This window comes from Bufo bufo, chromosome 7 (assembly GCF_905171765.1).
Source record: "Bufo bufo chromosome 7, aBufBuf1.1, whole genome shotgun sequence".
NCBI classification, from domain to species: Eukaryota; Metazoa; Chordata; class Amphibia; order Anura; family Bufonidae; genus Bufo; species Bufo bufo.
In genome coordinates, this window is record NC_053395.1 from 53,602,173 (window position 1) to 53,624,229 (window position 22,057).

The 22,057-nt window shown below is 44.0% G+C and overlaps 1 protein-coding gene across 1 annotated transcript in view; it reads right to left on the reverse strand.

Annotated features, from left to right (window-relative positions):
• Positions 1–22,057, reverse strand: part of LOC121008937 (multidrug resistance-associated protein 1-like) — a 172,214-nt gene that overhangs the window by 3,663 nt on the left and 146,494 nt on the right. The window contains exons 20-29 of the mRNA XM_040441763.1: positions 20,963–21,041; positions 19,497–19,629; positions 19,185–19,392; positions 17,623–17,933; positions 17,051–17,250; positions 16,693–16,819; positions 11,069–11,170; positions 2,637–2,783; positions 1,581–1,739; positions 1,265–1,431 (exon numbers count right to left, since the gene is read on the reverse strand). Of these exons, the coding sequence (XP_040297697.1) occupies positions 1,265–1,431; positions 1,581–1,739; positions 2,637–2,783; positions 11,069–11,170; positions 16,693–16,819; positions 17,051–17,250; positions 17,623–17,933; positions 19,185–19,392; positions 19,497–19,629; positions 20,963–21,041 (1,633 nt within the window). The remainder of the gene's footprint in view (positions 1–1,264; positions 1,432–1,580; positions 1,740–2,636; positions 2,784–11,068; positions 11,171–16,692; positions 16,820–17,050; positions 17,251–17,622; positions 17,934–19,184; positions 19,393–19,496; positions 19,630–20,962; positions 21,042–22,057) is intronic.

Here is a 22,057-nt window from a genome sequence, read left to right on the forward strand (position 1 = left end):
AAAATATTTTTAAAAATATAACAAAAAATATTAAAAATAAAAAATCACCCCCCTTTCCCAATTTTACACTTAAAAACAAACAATAAAAAATAAACATCATTGTTACTAAAATATAAACATTTGTCGTATGCAGTGAATTCTGTATTGGAAAAAAATAATTGAATAGAAAGTGATCAAAAAGTTGTATGCACCCCAAAATGCTACAAATGAAAACAACAACTTGCTATGAAAAAATTAGCCCTAATACAGCTCTCGAGATATAAGAATGAAAACCTTATGACTGTCAGAATATGACAAAAAAAAAGGTGGTAAAAAAATATAAAACTATACAAATCTGACATGTTAATCATAATGCTCCGTAGAATAAGGTTGTCATGTCATTTTTAATGCACAATGAATTCTGTAAACAGAAAATCCCCAAAAATTGCAGTATTTAGATTTTTTTGTTTTTTCTGTTTCACCCCACAAATAAAAGTTTTTTTCCAATTTTCCAATACAAGCTATGGTAAATTAAATGGTGCCATTAAAAAGACAACATGACCCACAAAAAATAAACCCTCATAAGGCTATGTGAATGTACATTTTTTTTAAAAAAAGTTAAGGCTCTTGGAAGGTGGGGAAGAAAAATCCTGTCACGTTGAACATAGTGTCCGAGATGTAGGCAGCAGGTTATAGAGCAGGAGGAGCTGAGCAGATTGATATATACAGTAGTTTTATGGGAAAGGATTTCAAATAACCTGCATTTTATTCAATTAAATTCCTGCTCATTATAGACTTTGAAGTCCAGGAGGCGGTCCTATCAGTTATTGACAGCTCTCTGTGTATACACAGTCATAGAGGGAAGGCTGTCAATCACTGATAGGACCGCCTCCTGGACTGGAATTTGAAGGAATTGAAATGAATAAAATGCAGGTTATATGAAATCTTTCCCCATAAAACTACAGTATATATCAATCTGCTCAGCTCCTCCTGCTATATAACATGCTGTCTGCAGCTCAAACACCATGTTTAACCTGACAGGTTCCCTTTAATAGTCAAACTGTTTATTCTGTAGACTGAAATATAAGCCAGTGACCGACAAGATTCCAGCACCACGGCTTCTGCTAACTGCTGGGCCACACCTGGATTTGCCACTTGAACGAAAGGTGCATTCCAGGTGCAGGCTGACAATTAGTGGTAACCTTGGTGTGGTACCTGCAGTTCAAGCCACACATGCAATAGCAGACAAGTGCAAACCTGACATTTACCAGAGAAGACATCTCACCTGAGGTTCTCCCCTCCTTCTGCACACTCATGGTTGAGCTTGTCAGGAAGACCTGTAACAAAATTCTTAAGATGTGCAAGCTCAAGGGATGTCCAGATTTCTTCATCTGAATACTTTTCAAAGGGGTCAAGGTTCATTCTAAGGGATCCTGAAAACAAGACTGGATCCTGTGGATAAAACAGAAGACAATGGGCTATACACATTGGATCTCTATATGTTGTAAGATCTCTATATGTTGTATACATTTTCTGAGGTATTAAAATGTATTATAAATGATTTGTCTTAAAGTAACAGAATATTCAGAGGAGAGATGTACCTGTGGAATGATCGTAATCTTAAATCGAAGATCGTGCAGACCAATCTTTGCTATATTGCAGCCATCTATAATGATCTCTCCAGAGGCAGCCTCATTGATACGAAACAGTCCAAGTGTAAGAGAAGACTTCCCGGCTCCAGTTCTTCCAACAATTCCGATCTATAAAGGGCATAATGGTAAAGCATACATCTTAAGAGAGATTAAATGGCAAAGCATCTCAAGCTAGCCTTGAAAAGCTGAAGAAAAATCAGACAAATTAAAATATGTATCCGAATTACATTGCATATTGATGTTTTAAATGTTCAGTAGGTCTGTACAGCCTAAGGGGGTCATATATAAAAGAAAAAAGAAAATCTGCCCCAAAGTTGTCCATAGCCTTTAAATTCTACAGCAAATAACAGAAAAGTCAACATAAAGTAAAGATAGACATTTACTATGCTAATATTGTGGCATAAAAAAGTTGAAAATTATGGCACACGCCATATGTGCGCCATAATGTGTGACTTTTTGGGCTTCTCGCTACTTTTCTGAAGTGGCTATAAAGGGGGTGCAGCTTCACAATGCCCACCGGATTTACTATAATTTATGCTAAAAACTGGTGTAAATTATAGCTAAATTGTTATTAAACTGATAAGAATAAGGGCTAAATTAGTGTCTATGAGCTGGTAGGATTTCAGAGATAAGGGCTAAACATAAAGCCACAGAGTTTCTGCAAGATAAGTCTGCAGATTCATTGAAAGGGAAGGCTGTAGAACAGAAACCTTTGGAATTTTTTTAAGCTATATTCTCATCAAACAGATAAGGGTTTAACTACGACAAGTGTTTAGGAGCTGTCAGGAGTTCAGAGATGAGGGCTACAGTCTGAGCCTGCTCTGTTAGGATTCAGTGTGAAGGGAGAACCTTCCAGTTTGCAAATACACAGAAATTGAAAGCTGTACAGGAAAAGCGGTTTTGAAAGTGATTTTTAGCCCAAATTGAGTAAAATGCAATTATGACCCCCCCCCTTAGTGACTGTACATGGATTACGCCACTACTACTTGATCAGCTTCCACTTACCTTCTCTCCACCTTGCACAGTAACATTAATGTTTTTTAAGGCCAGGTCTAAATCTTCTCTATAACGCAAGGAGAAATTTCTGAACTCAATTTTCCCTTCATGGGGCCAGTTGCTCTCTGGTGCTGTCTGCTGCAATGTCCATGGAGCCTAAAATGAATGACATACAATGTCAGGTGATGTACATGAACAGAAAAAGCCAAAGCAAACCTAAATGTTACCTAGAATATCATGTATAGGACTTTAAAGAAGCTCCAGCTTGGTTCTTAGCACAGAATGTAAAGCAGAATTTCCCTAGACAGGATAAGGTTCACGTACCACATAGTTAGGGCTGAAACGATTAATTTGACACCAAAAAATCCCCAATGCAAATTTTTTGCATTAAAGATTAGTTTGTGTCGTGTGACCATGGAGCGGGAGTGAAGTGCTTGCTATTATTCCCGCTCCGTGGTCTCCCACTGGCCGGCAATACTCTCCTTTCTAGCAGAGGTCCTCCGGACACTCCACAGCACATCCATGGTCCCGTGCTGCACTGACCTCCTGACGTACGCAGGCCGTGACCTAACGCGCTGTGTGACGTCAGACTCAGAGCAGCGCAGAACGATGGAGTGTTGGCGGCGCCCCTGCTGGAAAGGTAAGTTGGTGTGACTAAGGCCGGGCACCCGAAATGCTCAGCGTCATAGCAACCAATGACGCTGTGCACTCCGGGTGTTGGGGGGAGAGATGATTTCACAAGGGAGAGCTGCTGGCTCTGGGGGGTGGGGAAAAGTGGAGCCGATGACACTGGGGGGAACTGAATCACTTGGGCTGATCACACAGGGGGGAACGAAGGGTGTTGGGGACAGATGGCAGGGGGTCTGATGAGTTTTTATAAAGGAAAAAACAGTCTATTCATTTTTTCTTATTAGAATACTTGATTAATTGTAAAAATAATCGATTTCTAAAATAATCGTTTACTGCAGCCCTACACATAGTAAGATCAAAGTTAATCACATCCAAGCTCTAACTAAACCTAGGACTAAGGCCAGACTAAACTCGCACACGGGTAGATTTACACAGTTTTACCTTCGCCACACTTTTTCAGCAGTGTCATTCCCAGCATAGCAGACCATGCAATAAACTATAAGGGCTCATGCACTCAAACAGGGTGTGCACAATATATGGGCACTGACCGTGTGCACTCCTTATTGCAGGTTGCTGACCCATTTAAGTGAATGGGTACGCATCCGCAAGCGGCTGGTGGCCGTCCATTGCGGACTGCTATTTGAGCCCTAAAAGAAATACCATGAAAATACTTTTTTTTTTTTAAAAGCCTTGGTACTAAAGTCAGCTTTAGTAGAATTTTAATGTCCTGTATGGAAAATCAATGCTTTGCATATCTACTATGAAACTTTGAATAATTACACAATAAAGGGGATTTTAATACTGATGACCTATCCTCAGGTCATCAGTATCTGATCGGTGGGGGTCCGACACCCAGGACCCCCGCTGATCAGCTTACCAAGCACAGTGCTGTACATAGTATAGCGGCTGTGCTTGGTATCGCAGCTCAGGCCCATCCACTTCAATGGCACAAGCTGCTTCTAGGACATATGACGGATGAATAAGCCATTACTTGGCCTAGGAAAAGCTGAGAGAAGGCCGCAGCACTTAGGGTACTTTCACACTTGTGGCAGAGGATTCCGGCAGGCAGTTCTGTTGCCGGAACTGCCTGCCGGATCCGTCTGCAAACTGATGGCATTTGTCAGACGGATCAGGATTCTGATCGGTGTGACAAAAGCATTAAAATGCTGGATCCGTCTCTCCGGTGTCATCCAGAAAAACGGATCCGGCATTTTTATTTTTTTTTACATTTTTTGCGGTCTGAGTATGCGCAGACCGCAATGCCGGATCTGTTTTGCCGGAACAAAAATCGGCATTAATGCATTTCAATAGGAAAAAATGCCGAATCTGGCATTCTGGCAAGTGTTCCGGAATTTTGTACAGCGATAAAACCGCAGAATGCTGCGGTATTATCTCCGTCCTGAAAAGTTAAAAAGATTGAACTGAAGACATCCTGAATGGAATGCTTTCCATTCAGAATGCATGGGGATAAAACTGATCAGTTCTTTTCCGGAATTGAGCCCCTAGGACGGAACTAAATGCCGGAAATGCATAACGCTAGTGTGAAAGTACCCTTACAGGAGCGCTGATACCTTCTTAAATAGTTGATCAGAGGGGGTCCCGGGTGTCAGACCACCACCAATCAGATATGGATGACCCATCCTTAGGATAGGTCATCATTATTAAAGTCTCAGAAATCCCTTTTAAAGAAGTAACAGCTGATCCAGCCAAGCAACCCTCAATCGACCAGAACGTTTTGGCGTTGTAGGTGGGCATACACATTACACAGGCAATTTCGGCTCATACATGAGCCTTTCTAAAGCCAGGAGTAATGTCACCTTTTTCTCCTTGGTGAAGTAAGTCCATGGGTCCGGCTTCTAGCCACGGAACACGGATCCCTCCTGGCTTCAGCTGCATATATACACACACACACACACACACATTTGCTCTGCTGGATGAACTGCATTTCCTATGTAAGAATTTTTTTTAAATGGGCATTCAATTTTTTTTTTTTATCATCTTCAAAACCTTACAGGGAGGATCATCCAACAATCTAAAGTATTCACCCTTGACTACTCAACCCCTGACACAAAGGAAATAAATTACAGAGGAGATGAGCTGAGGCCAGAGGTTTATTACCTTATACTCCCTGCAGCAAACATCAGATGATTGCTTATGGACTGTGTGTGATGCATATGTCTAAGTTAGGCTACTTTCACACTAGCGTTCGGGGCTCCGCTTGTGAGCTCCGTTTGAAGGCTCTCACAAGCGGCCCCGAACGGATCCGTCCAGCCCTAATGCATTCTGAGTGGATGCGAATCCGCTCAGAATGCATCAGTCTGGCACCGTTTGTCCTCCGCTCCGCTCAGCAGGCGGACCCCTGAACGCAGCTTGCAGCGTTCGGGTGTCCGCCTGGCCGTGCGGAGGCAAACGGATCCGTCCAGACTTACAATGTAAGTCAATGGGGACGGATCCGTTTGAAGTTGACACCATATGGCTCAATTTTCAAACGGATCCGTCCCCCATTGACTTTCAATGTAAAGTCAAAACGGATCCGTTTGCATTATCATGAACAAAAAAATAAAATTATTTTTTTTTTTTGTTCATGGTAATGCAAACGGATCCGTTCTGAATGGATCTAAGCGTTTGCATTATAGGAGCGGATCCGTCTGTGCAGATACCAGATGGACCCGCTCTGAACGCAAGTGTGAAAGTAGCCTTAACAGGGCTAAACATGGCATCCGGGATGTGACCCACAACATTCAGCCAGTAACAGGGTCAGTCTGAGTTCACGTCCCTGTTTAGTATTACTTTCTTCTGATCTGTCAGAAGAACCAAAAAGAAACAACAGCAGATCCTTTATTTTAAAGGGGTTATCCGTGAGTATAAAATTCCCCCCATATGCCCGGGCCCCCCACACTGAATTTACTTACCCAGCTCGTGGTCCCAATGGCAGACAGCCAATGGCAGACGGGGACAAGCCTCCCTGAGCTAGGGAGACTCGTCCCCATCCCCGCCTGCCACTGTCTGCTCGTCTCTCCCCCTCCCCCCCCCCCTTCCCAAAATCAGATGTTTTCATCCGCGCCATGGGAAAAGCAGCAGCTGTGCGGGGACCATGAGCGGCATAAGTATATTCAGTGTGGGGGAGCCCAAGCATATGGGGGGGGGGGGGGAATTGTATACTCTCGGATAACCCTTTTAAGCATTAGTTATGCTTGATTTGCATATATTTTAGCCATTTATGTCTGAGATCCGTATTTTAGATTAAAAAAATAAAATAAAATTGCATTTTCACCCTATAAAACGCACTTTTTTTCCCTACAAATTGGGGGGAAAATGTCAGTGCGTCTTATGGGGCAAATACTAATCAGCCCTTCCATTATAGAATTGCTCATTAGTAAAGGAGGACCAGGAAGCGGTGAATGCAGTGCTGCTCAGGCTCTGTACTCACCACTTCCCGGTCTTCTCCTGCGGGCTCCCCATGCTATGCTATGATCTGCACACAGCGGGAGGACATTGGCGAGCTCTGTGACCTCATGCTGTGCAGCGTCGGGTCACAGCACAGCGTGGAAGGAAGACCGGAAACAGCACTGAATCTCAGGAGCGGCGACTAGAGCAAGAGAGGTAAGTTGACTTGTTTTTTGTTTGTTTGCCCTAAGCTTTCGGGTTTGAATGGGGGTCATTCACATCGGGGTCTGATCTGTGGTCCGAAATGGGGTATTTTTCACATTGGGGTTCTGAGCTGAGGTCTGATTAACACCGGGGGTTTGATTGGCGGTCTGAACTGAGGTCTAATGAAAAATTATTTTTTTCCTTATTTTCCTCTAAAACATAGGTGCGTCTTATGGACAGGCGCCTCTTATAGGGCGCAAAATATAGTACTTTGTGTAGGACTTATTTTTCTGTCTAAAATAATAGATCTCGGACAGAAATGGTAAAAAATGTGCATAACTGATGCTTAAAATACAGGATCTTTTTTTTTTCTGTTCTTCTGACCAATTAGATGGTAAGATGAACACGGCCTAACACAGAGCATGTACTGGATCAGAAACACCAGACACCTCCGTGAAGGATCGAACTGAATGTGACTGATTTTAGACCAATGAGTACCGTGTATTTACCTGGAAAACTTGTCTCTAGGTATTGTAATCAATGAGATATGAATAAATTAATTAATTGAATTGAAAAATAAATAAATAAAAAGGTTCTACAATTCTACTGTAATGGTTTCTTGTTTTATAGACAAATAAAAAACGGAATATGTCTGTAATATGTGAATAAAAAAAGGTCAACAATACATAAAGAAACAGGAAACCAATAGACGATTAAGATTAGCATGTTCTTAACTGGAATGTAATATAAACATCCAACCTGCAAATGTAGGCAAACTGGTACCGTACTTTAAAGTAATAAAAGATAGACTGAATTCTAAAATAATACATAGCAATGTTTGACCTTCTAAAAGAACATAATTTAGGATTATAGCCAAGCCAGAACCTTATTTGCAAACATTTAACAAAAGGAGCCTGACAGTTAAAGATTCACTGTACTTTTAAACTATTTCATTTCATTTAATAAATCACTTAATTAAAAAAATATATATATAAATAAATCTGTAGATTCATGGCCACTAGGGGTCTCACTTCAACCTAATTTGCAGTGCACTTCCTGTTGTCAGGCAAGATCAGTCACAGAAGTACAGTGCTGGCAGGTTCCACAGAAGGGAGAAACCCCCTGCTTCTGAGTGAAATGCATCTCGCTGTGCAGCTGAAACAGGGAACAACATTAGGGAATCCTCCAAAACACCTGTTCCTTTACAGTTATGATTGTATAAAGAAGCACAGCCATTATGGAATTTTTTTTTTCTTTAAACTCAGGTACGCCTTAAATCTGCATGAGCTAGGAGTGTAAATTTGAGCCATAATTTTATCCAGCTGCCAGTTTAGATTATAGCAAAACAGATGGAAAAAAAAAAAGTCACACATTTTTGACCAAAACAGGCATTTGTAAAAATTGTGTTTCTTATTTTTTTCTGCCAAAATGTGTCCAACAGAGCTTGATAAATCTCCCCCATATACCATATGCCAGCCCAATGGAGACCAAAAGGAAAGTGTTGGTCTCCAATGGGTAAATGGAGACCTATAGATACTGTTGACGTATATGTACTGGGAGATTGCCATATTTGAATGTACTGGGCAACCCCTTATATCAAATAGGAACTACAGTTCTGAAAGTCTTAAAGTGGATTTAGATGGCCAGACAGGGCCGTCTTTGCCGCAGGGCAAAAGGGGCAGCTGCCCCAGGCCCAGTTGCTCCTGGGGGCTCAAGGGAGCTCCGTTTCCCAACTCCCATTCACTAGTGACTGCGTCGCTAGGTTAAAACATTCGGGGCCTGGGCCCGAATGTCCTGCCTGCCTGCTAGATACAACTGTATTGCCGAATGTCCTGCCTGCCTGCTAGATACAACTGTATTGCCGAATGTCCTGCCTGCCTGCTAGATACAACTGTATTGCCGTACACAGAACGGCAATACAATTGAATCTGACTGGGAAGAGGTGAAGGACCTGTGGTGACATCACAGGTCATGTGATCAGCAAAACAGCCTGTGATAAAATCACCTGGATGATGTCACCATCATGTGACCAGTGCAGGATTGGACCGGAGTGAAGAGGAGAAGGAGCCTAATGCTGATGTCTGTATATGAGGACTGGAGAGGTAAGTGAAGGGAGAGGCAGAGCAATGCTGGGAGTTGTAGTTATTTAACTTGGATGTATGTTAGGGCTGAAGGGAGGGATGTTATTGACATGGAACTGTGTGCTTGAGGTGGCTGGGGGAGGGAGTGATGTTATTTACATGGGACTGTATGTTGAAAGTGGATGGTGGGGGGGAATGATGTTTATGTACATGGGACTTAATGTTTAGGCTACGTTCACACTTGGGTTTGGGGATCCGCTTGTGAGATCCGTTTCAAGGCTCTCACAAGCAGCCCCAAATGCATCAGTTTAACCCCAATGCATTCTGAATGTATGCGGATCCATTCAGAATGCATTTGTTCTGCTCCGTACAGCCCCCCGTTCCGTTTTGTAGGCGGACCCCAAAATGCTGCAAGCAGCGTATGGCCTTGCGGAGCCAAACGGATCCGTCCTGACTTACAATGTAAGTAAATGGGGACGGATCCCTTTGCATTGACACAAAATGGTGCAATTGTAAACTGATCCGTCCCCCATTGACTTTCAATGTAAGTCAGGACGGATCCATATTGGGACTTAGAAATTCAAATCTAATACAAACGAATCGGTCCTGAACGGATGCATTCGTTTGTATTATCGGTGCGGATCCATCCTGTACAAGTACAGGACAGATCCGCACGAACGCAAGTGTGAAAGTAGCCTTAGGGGGTGATGTTTACATGGGATTGTGCGTTGGAGGCGGCTGGGGAGGAGGTGATGTTATTTACATGGGACTGTATGGTGGAGGGAGGATTATAACTGCAGGGGGCACTGCAGATCCAGGGGACATTATAGGTGGTCTTATTACTACTGGGGGCTCTATAGGAGGGTCTTATAGATCCGCCTTTTTTCTACTAAGCGCACTATGGGGGCCTTATTACTACTGAGGGGTCTGTAGGGAGCTTTATTACCACTGGGGGAACAATAGATGGCCTTATTTCTACTGGGGACTCTGTGAGGGTATTATTAATATGGGAGGGCTCTTCTAATAATGGGGGCATTGTTGAGGAGCATTATCACGGTTGGGGCAGTGTTACTAATGAGGGCATTCTAGAAGGGAATTACTATTGGTGGGACTATGAGGAGCACTATTACTATGGGGGGCAGTAATGTTTCTTCAGGATAGTATTTGGGGGTATTGGGGGGGGGGGCAGGGGTGTAACTAAAGGCTCATGGGCTCCGGTGCAAGAGTTCAGCTTGGGCCCCCCTTCCCTCAGTGCTTTGTGTGTCTTCTTATGCGGCACAAGTGTCTTTGGGACCCTTCATGCTCCTGGGCCCGGTAGCGACTGCTACCTCTGCACCCCTTATAGCTACACCCCTGGGGGGGGCACAGCAAGCAGCAGGATAACACTGTGGGGACTCCAGGTTGGGGAATAATGATAGAATGTGAGGAAGCTAAGATGTCTGTGTGTCACACTCTGCAGAGACGAGGCGGCTGAGAGAAGTTGTCCAGACCGAGTGGAGAAGATGAGGAGAGAGAAGATCTACAGAGAAGATGATGAGAGAGAGGAGACGTCACCTGGAGGCCCTGGACGTGACAGGTAAGTGCTGCTGTATAGCAAGTACAGCAAAGTGCGGGGGGGTGGGATCCAGGGGGCCCAAATAAATTCTTGCCCAGGGTCCAATCAATATTAAAGACGGCCCTGTGGCCAGATAATCAGGCAGATTAACGGGAATGAGCGTTCCTAAGAACGCGCGATCCCAACAACCTGCCCGTCTAAAGGTGCCGCCAATCATCTGATGAACAAGCGAAACACTCGTTCAATGGGTGAAACTGTTGTTTGTGAAGGCACCTAAATTATCATTTCTGGGTAGCAAATCGTGCTGTCCAAACAGCGATCTGCTGCCCAAAAACAGTGCAGCTGTGTGAGGACGGGCCATCGCTTGTCCTCATACTTTGGGGGTGACCGCTGCATGTAAATTTAACGCTTCACCCCCACTGAATGAGCATCCGACTGTCAGGAAGAAACGTTTCCTTCCCGACAATCTGCTGCTCAACTGGCCGTCTAAATCCACCTTTAGGTAAACAAAGGACAGACGGAAATGTCTTATCTCTTCAGATAACATAAGGCATCATAAATTAATCTTAAAGGGCGCACTTTACCTCCTGCTCCAGATCGGCATATTCTTTCACTCTCTCCACCGCTACAATATTAGTCTCCAGCTCTGAAGACATCCTTACCAACCAATTCAGATAGGTGGTCACCTAGAATGTGATGTCAAATAAAAAGCAATTACATGGGGATCAGCTAATTGGCACAGATCTGTCATGACAGCCCTCTATGGGGAATATTTGCAGGACAATTGGGAATTACCCCAGGTTGCTGCTAATCATAAGGCCCCATTCACACAACCATATTTTTAGTCCGCATCTGATCTGCATTTCTTGTGGATAGAATGCGGACTCATTCCTCTCAATGGGTCTGCAAAAAATGCGGACACCACACCGTGTGCTGTCCGCATGTCCATTCCACAGCCCTGCAAAAAAAGAGAGCATGTCCTATTCTTATCCATTTTGCGGACAAGAATAGTCAGTTACAATGGATCCACAAAAAAGGTCGCATGGATGCCACCCGTGTCTTTTGCGGACCGCAAAACACATACGGTTGTGTAAATGCACCCTAATGCTGCATTAGAAAGTTGCAAACTGTAAAAGCATTTATATTGCCCTATCCAAGAGAAACTTGATGGACTGTGGCCACTGAGAAGACTGATATGTCTATTATAACTAGGGATGAGCGAATAGACTTCGGATGAAACATCCGAAGTCTATTCGCATAAAACTTTGTTCTAATACTGTACGGAGCAGGAGCTCCATACAGTATTAGAATGTATTGGCTCCGATGAGCCGAAGTTATTGCTTCGCGAAGTCTTTAATAAATAAATTTTAATAAATAAATTTCTACTGTAAAAAAAAAACATTTCCCAAACTTAGGTTCGGTTCCAAATGGTACCTTGGAACCGAACTCGAGTTTGTGAAGTGGTTTTTACTGTACAAATTAATCTATGAAGTTATTACGCAAAGTCTCGCGAGATTTCGCGAAGCAATAACTTTGACTGATCGGAGTCAATACATTCTAAAGGTCCATTCACACGTCCGAAAGTGTTTTGCGGATCCGTAAAACACCGACACCGGCCATGTGCACATGGCCGGCCGGCACTATAATAGAAAATGCCTATTCTTGTCCGGCACTATAATAGAAAATGCCTATTCTTGTCCGGCACTATAATAGAAAATGCCTATTTTGCGGAGCCGCGGACCGGAAATGCGGATGCAGACAGCACACTGTGTGCTGTCCGCATCTTTTTCAGCCCCATTGAAAATGAATGGGTTCGCACCCGTTTCGCATAATTGCGGAACGGATCCGGACCATTCATACGGACGTCTGAATGGAGCATAATACTGTATGGAGCTCCTGCTCCGTACAGCATTAGAACAAAGTTTTATGCGAATCGACTTCGGAGGTTTCATCCCCAATTATAACATATTGCACATTATGAACTTTCCCCTCTTGACTAGTAGGCAGTCCGGAGGGTGGCTCCCCCCCAACCCACACGCAGTGACCGTCAGCCTTTACATCTTCTCATATTTCTGGATATTTAATACCATTTTTTCTCCCTCCTCAATGAACATCCACTGTAGTGGCTTCTTATGTGTTTGTGTCTTGAGACTGTGGCTGCTTACACACTGTCAGGTCTGAGATTTACATCTAAAGCATCCAGTGCAAGGACTGATCCCAAGTGCTTACACCGCTGAGGCTAAAAATTCCACGTCCTATATACAAAATGTAACCAGAAGCATTTTCCATTGAAAGCTGAGAATTCTGTTAAAGCAGACAGAGTTCTGTTTCAATAGCTCTGGAGCTCTTCAAGTATGTACAGACTTCTTGGGCAATCTAAGGCTCTGTTCACATTGCGTTAACTTTCCAGCAGATACATGGTCATTGAAGGTTTTTGATAGAACAGTATTAAAATAAGACATATACCATGCCCTACAGCAGAGATCTCAAACTCGTGGCCCTCCACCTGTTGTAAAACTACAACTTCCATCATGCCAGGAGAGCCTACAGCTATCAGGGCATGCTGGGAGTTGTAGTTTTCCAACAGCTGGAGGGTCATGAGTTTGAGATCCCTGCCCTACAGGTTTATGGGTGCCACTATCTCTATAGTGTGGTGAAGTGCATGATAGAGGTAAGCTGAGGGAGTGCATCTCACCCAGGTTTTCAGTTTAGCTGGGTGAGATAACTGGAATCCAGAAATGATGCTGCTTCAGCAAGGCATAGCTTGCTGGAGATCATTTTGCCTAAAGTTGTATGGGCTGGATATGCGGACCTGCGCTTCCGGGTCTGCACTTCCGTTCTCGAAAAAAATAGAACATGTCCTATTCTTGTCCGCAATTGTGGACAAGAATAGGCATATTCTATTAGTGCCGGCAATGTGCGGTCAAACGCACATTGCCGCTGTCAGTGTTTTGCGGATCCGCAAAACACGTTACAGACGTGTGAATGGAGCCTTAACCTGAGGTGATCGCAGGTGAGGCCTGCTGTGTAATCAATGGGGGATGAACCAACTCTCTGTGTATGACAGAGAGAGGAGTTAGAAAAGGAAGCCTGCAGAGGCTCTGTGTGGTCCCAGCCAGGAGGGCCACGAGGCTGTTTGAAAGCCTGAGTTTTGGGGGGCCCAGCGACGCCTGAGGAAAGAGGTGTCGCATGGTTAGAGTCGGGATGACTCTTGGACCATATCCCCCCCAAGGTACTAGTGTGGAGGCTGCTGGACCATATGGCTGAGAAAAGCCAGATCTTACCCCTTGTGTGAACTGCGCTTTAGAGGTGAGTTAGGGAGAAGACCTATGTATTAGGTAATGCCCAGACGGGCAGGTGTTTATTTGCTATGTTTATGTTGGTGCTGAAGTGCCATATTAAGCACCGTTTGGACTTGATCCCCGTTGTCTGAGGAGGAATCTGTCATTGCCAACCCCCTGTGAGAGAGAGATCCCTTACAATAGGTACACACTTGCATGTGTATTCGTTGCTTGGAATAGTGTGCACTAAAACCAGCAGACAAAGGTTGTGCAATAGTCATGATGAACACTTCAGACAGACGCACTACTACTCAAAACTGGCAAAACTGGCATCTCACCCTGCAAAGGAATAGATCATACATTCTCAGTTTGCCGGAACAGCACACCGGTCACCGGAGGTGTGAAACCAGCCTAAGTCAGTGACGATTAACATGCCCATTGCACAACCCCTGTCACCCCGATCTTGGACTATTATCTTCAGTAATAAATGAGTAGAACCACAGATAAGGATTTCAGATCACTACTTTCTATTTTTCTACTGACCCCCGTTCTCAGTGTTTAATGTTGCACTGAAATGCATTTTCTGGGACTGCTATGCATGCATTCAAGTCTCCTCTATTATCCTAACTGTATTTCAGCACAGCATCGAGTGTTGAAAGCAGGGACATGGGGGCAGCAGAGAAAAATTTTAAAATTTAAATGGCAATATGGACTCCATTTGTACAGCACTATTCATGTATTACTGCAGATATTAATTTAGAATCATGGTGACAAACTCCTTTTAAGACATGTGCCCCTCCGAACGGATGGGGGTATCACATCCACGGACCAGATCTCAATCAGAGGACAACTTCAACACTCCTGATCTATGAACTGCTCCAATATTCACTGCCACAGCCATTTACCCATTTCTTCATGCTGATAGCCCTGTTTTACGTCCCTTGTCTCATTTACCACACTATTTTTTTATTCTTAAAGGATAACTGTCACATTTCGACCCTAATTTCAATTTTCATATATGTAGTTACTAATAACATGGTATTCCCGAATCAATAACTATTAGACCTCCTTACCCCATATTTAATGAGATTCAGCCCTTAGCAACCAGTCTGCATAAAACTGCAATTTCACTATTCAGTTAAGATGGCCGCCACTGCCCTCACCCTGAGGCTAATCCTGCCTGCCCTCACTACCCACAATGCATTGAGCTCCTCGTGCACTAGCTTCTGCACCTCAACCAATCATTGCTCTCCCCACTTAAACATGCCCTCCTCCTCCTTCTATCACATACACTTTAGGAAGTGAATGGATTGTAGAGCCTCAATTTAGCTTGGACACAGAAAGCTGGAGCGTGCCTGCTGCAGCCTGGGTCTCTATGAATGAAACCCAGGCTGCTACATAGTATTTCCTATGGAGCCTAACCTGTAATAGGCTCCATAGGAAATATGAGAATAGCAATCTAATGATTGCATGTTATAGTTCCCTATGGGAACTATACAAAAGTGTAAAAAAAAAAACAAAAAAAAAAACATAAAAAGTTAAAATCAACCCCCTTTTCCCAAAATGAAAATAAATAAATAAAAAATACACATCATGGGTGTCGCAATGTGCGAAAACGCCCATACTATAAAAAAATTTTTTTTTTTTATTCCGCATACGGGAAAACAGAAAACCGGAAAAAAGTGTCCAAATGACCGATTCGCCATTTTTCATCAAAAAAAGTTAAATAAAAGGTGATCAAAAAGTCATAGACACCCCAGAATGGTATCAATGAAAAGATCAGATTGCGCCGCAAAAAATGAGCCCCCACACAGCTCCGTACACATAATTACAAACAAGTTTTAGGGGTCAAAATATGGCAACTAAAAAGTTAAAAAAAATATTTGTGCCAGTAAAATGTGCCCCCATAGATGCCCCCCAATCATGTGCAAGTAACAAGAGCCCCCCCTCAAATGTGCCAGTAACAATAGCCCCCCAAAAGTGCCAATAACCAGAGCCCTCCCAAATGTTCGCATTGAACTGTGTATACAGATGGTACAGTATACATGGAACTTTCTGACTGTGCTGCAAGGTTTAATACTATAGGAAGAGCAGAGCCATGTGTAGGGCTAAGGGGTTAATACAATGTATAGGAAGAACAGAGCCTTGTGTGGTACTAAAGGGTTAATCTGGGGTAATGGGGGGCTGCACCTTAATGAAGCCATGCAGGGGTTAATACAAGGTTATGGGGGGGCTGCACTTAGTGAAGCCATTTAAGGGTTAATACAAGGTTATGGGGGGCTGTACTTACTGAACCCATGCAGGGGTTACTTGTAGGAGGCAGAGAAGTTGGTGAAGCCATGCAGGGGTTAATCCATAGGACGCCTGCAGTGAAGTTAGTGAAGACCAGCACTGTATAGGGGGGGTCTTGCAGTGAAGTTCCCGGGTCTGGCTGAAGCCTGTAGTCCTCCAAGCTCTCCTCTTACCACATGTTGCTGAGCGGCTCCTGCTCCAGCCCCCATTCTCCAGCACTGCTGAGGGAGCGTCTGCCAAGCGCAGGGATGTGGAAAAGTGTACACAGCCCAGGCACTGTTATCAGCTGCTGTTATCCATTCCCTAACAACTTTTACTCTGGCTGTCAGTTCTGGCCAGTAATGTGAGCGCGCGGGCAGGCAGGAGGACAGCCTGCTCGTGCGTCCCCCGTCTTCCTCTGAGCAAACTGGTAGACGTGGGTGCCTGGCAGCCTGATTTTATAATCTCAGGTAACAATAGCCAATACTGGGGACAAAAATGTGGCTTTTAGGGGTTATTTATTAAACATTCAAAACAGGGCCAACAAGGTGATCTTAATCACCAAAATCCAATAGTCAAAAAAATAAAATAAAAAATGCGACAGTTATCCTTTACAATCAAACAATATGATAGATAGGAAGGTTAAATGGATTTACCTGTAAAGCATAAGAAACAGACAGTCCTACCAATCCAGGACTGAGTTTATTCCTAGCTATCACGGCAAACAGGGAGGCAAAGAGGCCTATACAGTTTCCGACAAACTCCAGTCTTATTGCTAACCACCTGAGAAGAGATAAGAGTAGACATTGCCCAGTTGAGTCTGCTGCTCCGTAAAGGGATTGGAAAGTTCAGGAAATTTTAAAATGTAACGTAAAAGCAATTACGAGGGGATCCAGCATTCAGTACTCTCTCACCTACTACTAGAGAGGATAATGGCTCGTGAATGGAGAGAGTAACATGTGTAATCATTCCCTTCAAGAATGTGTTTTACAATTAGCTCCTCATATCACATACCTGTTGGAGACAATGCCGGGGTAATATGCCCTCTGATTCTCATCCACTCTGAAGTCGCTAATCTTAATAAATTGCTTCTGCTCACCAAATGCCCGGATGACACTAGCACCTAATAGCGTCTCATTGAAATGGGAATATACTGGAGACCGGCTGACTGACTCCAATCTTTTCAGCTGTCGTGACGTAGCTACGTAAAACCTCTACAGTAGGAAAAAAAAAGGAAAAAGATGATAATAAAGGAGCATTAGGATAAATGGTTAAACCATACATGAGAATCCAGCAGTGGTGGTCGTGCTTGCACACTATAGAAAAAAGCACCGGCCTCTCTGGTGGCCAGGACTGTGGGGGGTGCGTATAGGCTGACACCTTTTCCTTTAGTGTGCAAGCACGGCCACTGCTGATGGATTGCAGGGTGGTCATAATCCATGGATTCAAGTACAGCAAAGAAAGCAATATGGACAATCACAATACATTAGTAAGTGCCTGGTATTAACTTTCTCTATTAACATGAGAAATGCCATTTGCTGAAGTGACAAAACCCTGTCGACAAGAAACTACTGAACAATACTCACCTGTACAAAAAAGTATAGCAGACCCAATGGTGGAATGATGACAGCGACTATTGGGGTTGCCAAGAGAATTATAATGCATGCTCCAATGACATTAAATAGTGACCCCATGAACATCTTAATGATCTGTGGTATCATTGAATCAATGGTGTCAATCTCCTTGGAGAAACGGTTTACAAGATTCCCACTGGGAGTCCGCTCAAAAAAACTCATAGGAAACCGGAGGACATTGTGTAGTAAATCCAATTGGAGATAGCGGGAAGCAAGGACGCCCCCTAGTGAAACCGTTGTCGAGTATCCAAACACAGCGATGCCTGTAAATAAAGATGCATAATTGATATATGCTTACCAATCATAAGCACAATGCCAAATACACAAGCAGAGAAGAGTAAAAACCTGTTATGTGCCTTCAAAAAGCCATGTGGTCACCTTTCCTGGTAGTTGGGTTAACAAACTACTGATGATCACCTGCCTGTCCCAGCAGTACGTGACCGAAATCCACCTCCTTGCGTGTATTCTCCTACCTCTGGTCTCCAGTCCAAATTCTCCTTTAGGCTACGTCTACACGACGACATTTGTCGTGCGAGATTTTGTTGCACTAATGTCGTGCGACAATTTTTATAATGGCAGTCTATGGTGTGACTGCGACGCAACAGTCGCAGAAAATCCATTCGAGATGGATTTCTCTGCGACTGTTGCGTCGCCGCATGTTGCAGTGCGACACCATAGACTGCCATTATAAAAATTGTCGCGCGACATTGATGCTACAAATGTTGCCGTGTAGTTGTGCCCTATCTGTCGCGCGACAAATGTCGTCGTGTAGACGTAGCCTTAACCAGCACAAGTTCCAGAACCTCAGCACTTTTTGAGTGCGGTGTGACTGTAATCAAACATTAGCAGCTGCACTGTCCTCACTTCCAGATGGCTATAATCAGCGTGGATTATAATCTGCAGCATGTCAATCTATGTTGTGGATTTTTTCCCTTTGTAATGCAGAGGGTGAAATCTGCAGCAAATCCACAGCGTTTCTGTGACAAATTCCACACCGTACGTTGCAGATTTTGCTGCTCCTGAACTCCAGCAGATACCATACGGACCTCCCATGTGCTGTACCTTTACAGAAGTGAGAACACTGTCAGTTACTGACCTACCACAAGAAAATGGCTGATGTGTCTGTAAACATTGTTATGCAGTCCAGATGCACTGAAACTACACACGTTTCGGTGTCTAGTTAGTTACGTTGATGGAGACCAGGGGTTTCGGAAAAATAAAAAGGCGGTGTGTGAATGAGGCTTGCACACTTCATCGGCCTGGCAGAGTAACAGAGATCCATGGTCACTTTAAATTGGTGGAATGGTTAATTAGTATTCTTCACATGACCCTTTAATGACCCAAAAGGTTTTGACCCAGAAAACCCCTTTTACCAGCCCCTTAAAGGGATTGTGCAAGAATGGGAGAGTGTTTGGCAACATGACTTGTTAAAAAACAACAAATTAAGAGCTCCTCTTTCTGTAAAGTTGCCTTCTTAGCGCTTAAACAGTAGAAGTGGAACAAGTCGTCCAAACCTTGTGCCATCCCCAGTGCGCCGTAGACACCTAGTCTCATTTGGGTGTGCTGCTGCGTGCCATTGACCACGACATCATCAGTCCACAAGCTGAGCCAATAGTTGGAGGCCAGGGCAGACACATGATTGCACAGGAACAGGACGACACTCAGGAAAGAAAGGATGAGACCGATGGCTTTCATGTATTCCAAAAACACCCCCAGCTTGACCTGTGACAAAAAGATAAACATTTAGCACTTAAAACCCAAGCTGGTAAAAGTTACCCCAAGACCAGGTTAAAAAAAAAAAAAAAAACACAGCTCAACCAACGTACATTGCCCGTTTTAGCCTTTTCCTCTTCAATCAATTTCCAGTCCTCCTTTTCTGTCCCGGACTTCTGGAGATCGGCTGTGCTGTTCTGGTGACCGGACTTTGTCTCAGACGTCGCACTTATCGCACTCAGCTGCCTGTTTAATAGAGAACGGGGTATACTGTACATCATTGATGAATAGATTAACAAATAGCCAAAAACAGAGATGTGCCCCAATGCAAAATCGTTCTTAGGACTCCCCACCAGCCATGTGCCATTTATATGGCTGCCCTCTTGTTATGTGGGTCCCCTCAGACATGACGGCTTTGCTGTACTGATACCTATGCACCCCCCTACAGCTACACCCTGGCCTGAAAGTATGAACGGAACAATTAAAAAGTTTGGGTAGAATTCAATATAAATTCTTAGAGTCGGCCATAGTAGTCATTGGCGCCCTGCAATCCCGTTGGGAGGGTGCCAAAGAAGGTGAAAGAGGGAGCTCCCCGACTCATAGTAACATAGTACATAAGGCCGAAAAAAGACATTTGTCCATCCAGTTCGGCCTGTTATCCTGCAAGTTGATCCAGAGGAAGGCAAAAAAAAAAATGGGATTTTGCCAATAACCATGCCATCTAAGGTACGAAATTGGTTGTGATTGGAGGAGTCTTTGATCCAAGCCATTAGTGTAGGAACGCCGTTGTCCATACAAACGCCATGCCAGTAAAGCTTTTGGGGTTCATAAGTTGCATATTGGCAGTCATTAAGCTTTTAGGAAATCCGCCCCTTCCTCTGTCCTGTGGAAGAAAGACAGATTAGGGGGCGCTTACCCCTCCATTGCCACTGCAGCCTCTTCCTCTCAGGTCCTGACAGGATGTGTGCCCTTCTCTTTGTGTTTAGCTGCATAATAGTAAATGTAGATGAACGGGAACAGAGGGGCACACACATCCAGTCAGGACCCGAGTGCAGGAGACCGCAGCCTGTGTGAGGGCGGCAGTGACAGATAGGCAAGTAATAACTAAACTGTCTTCCTTCCTCAAGAAGAAATGGACGATTTCCTAAAAAGCCTGGAAACTCCTTTAAGGAAATGAATATGCCTATGGGAGATAGACTGCAGCGGCAGTGCGCGTTCTTGACCACCTTTCCTTACACACTCCTCCAGAGCGGGTGGGATTAGGATCCCCCAGCAGTTACATCAGTGGATAGATAATTGTATTTATTTTTGGGGGGATTTTAGCCATTTTATTACAGTTCTATTAAATGTGAGCCAGCAATTAGTATTTTTCTTGCAGTGGAAAACCGGACAGATGTCTGTTCACACTACTGTTCAGCTCCTGTTGCTTTTTAGCGGCCAGTACAGCAAAGTCTATTATGTTAGTCTTTACTGTAGCAGAAAGATGAAAATCTGACAGACTCATTTTAAGTCAATGAGATCCATCAGAGTCTGTAAAACTGGAATACAGCAGTTTCTATCAGTATTATGTGAAACATACCGATGTAGACTTTTCTCATTCCTTTCGCTGACCAATACTCCATTTTCCATATGTTTCTCTTCAGACGGGCTTGGCACTTCTGTAGGGAGGGGGGGGAAGCAAGACGTCACTTTCAATTATGTACAGCTAGACCTCCTCTCACATGCCGCAGACGATCATGCAGTCACATGCCCTTTCCATTTCACTGCAAGCATGCCCACAAGCTACACAATAACAGCAACTCAACCAGGAATAACTACATGTCCAGCCCTACAAAAAACAAAAAAAAACACCTCCACTCCCCTTGCCCGCCCCCCGAGGTTCCTGCTGCACTCCGCTTCCTGCTCCAGTCTCTACAGGACAGGAAATGGCTAGGATTTCCATTCAGCCGATCGTTGGCTGAGGCAGGTTATCACTGCAGCCAATCAAAGACGGTTTCATCCATACAATCCAGTAGATGCAACATTTCGGCTGAAGCCTTTTTCCAGCATGTTTAGCGGCAGCCAGATATTAGCTGAGCGGCATTCACAACCATTTCCAACAGGGTCAAAACGTGAGCAGGAGGTGAAGCACAGCGGCAAACTCATTCATAATAATTGGCTGGTATAATCGAGCAGCCAGTCATCCGACTGCTCGTTCACCAGCTGATGGGCAATATCAGCAGCACAGCATCCGGTGTAAATCAGGGGTGCGATGCTGATCATCGATAGGGGATGAGGGGAAAATGCCTGATCGTAATCGTTCCTCCAGCATTGTGTGTGCGCATCGCTTTGTGTAACATAGCCAGTGCAAATGAGGGCCGATGGATGTGTACTCCTGTACATCAGGCTGCGCAATAGCAACCAAAGTTGTATTTATTTTTTTGCGCCGTCATACCCCTGTAATAACCCTTCATAGTAGCATGTGTAGTTTTACATGATGCCGCTTCAGACTGCCACCTTTACTGTATCATCTACATTTAAATGGCCTAGTTCTTTTCAAAAGTCAATTATTTTAAGACCAAACAATCCGAACCCTAACATTAATTCAGTGAAAATGTCTTACAGAAAGAACATTACAGCGTGCGATGCTTTAGAAAAATAAGCATTCCTCTTTTCCTGCGCACATCTAAGAAAG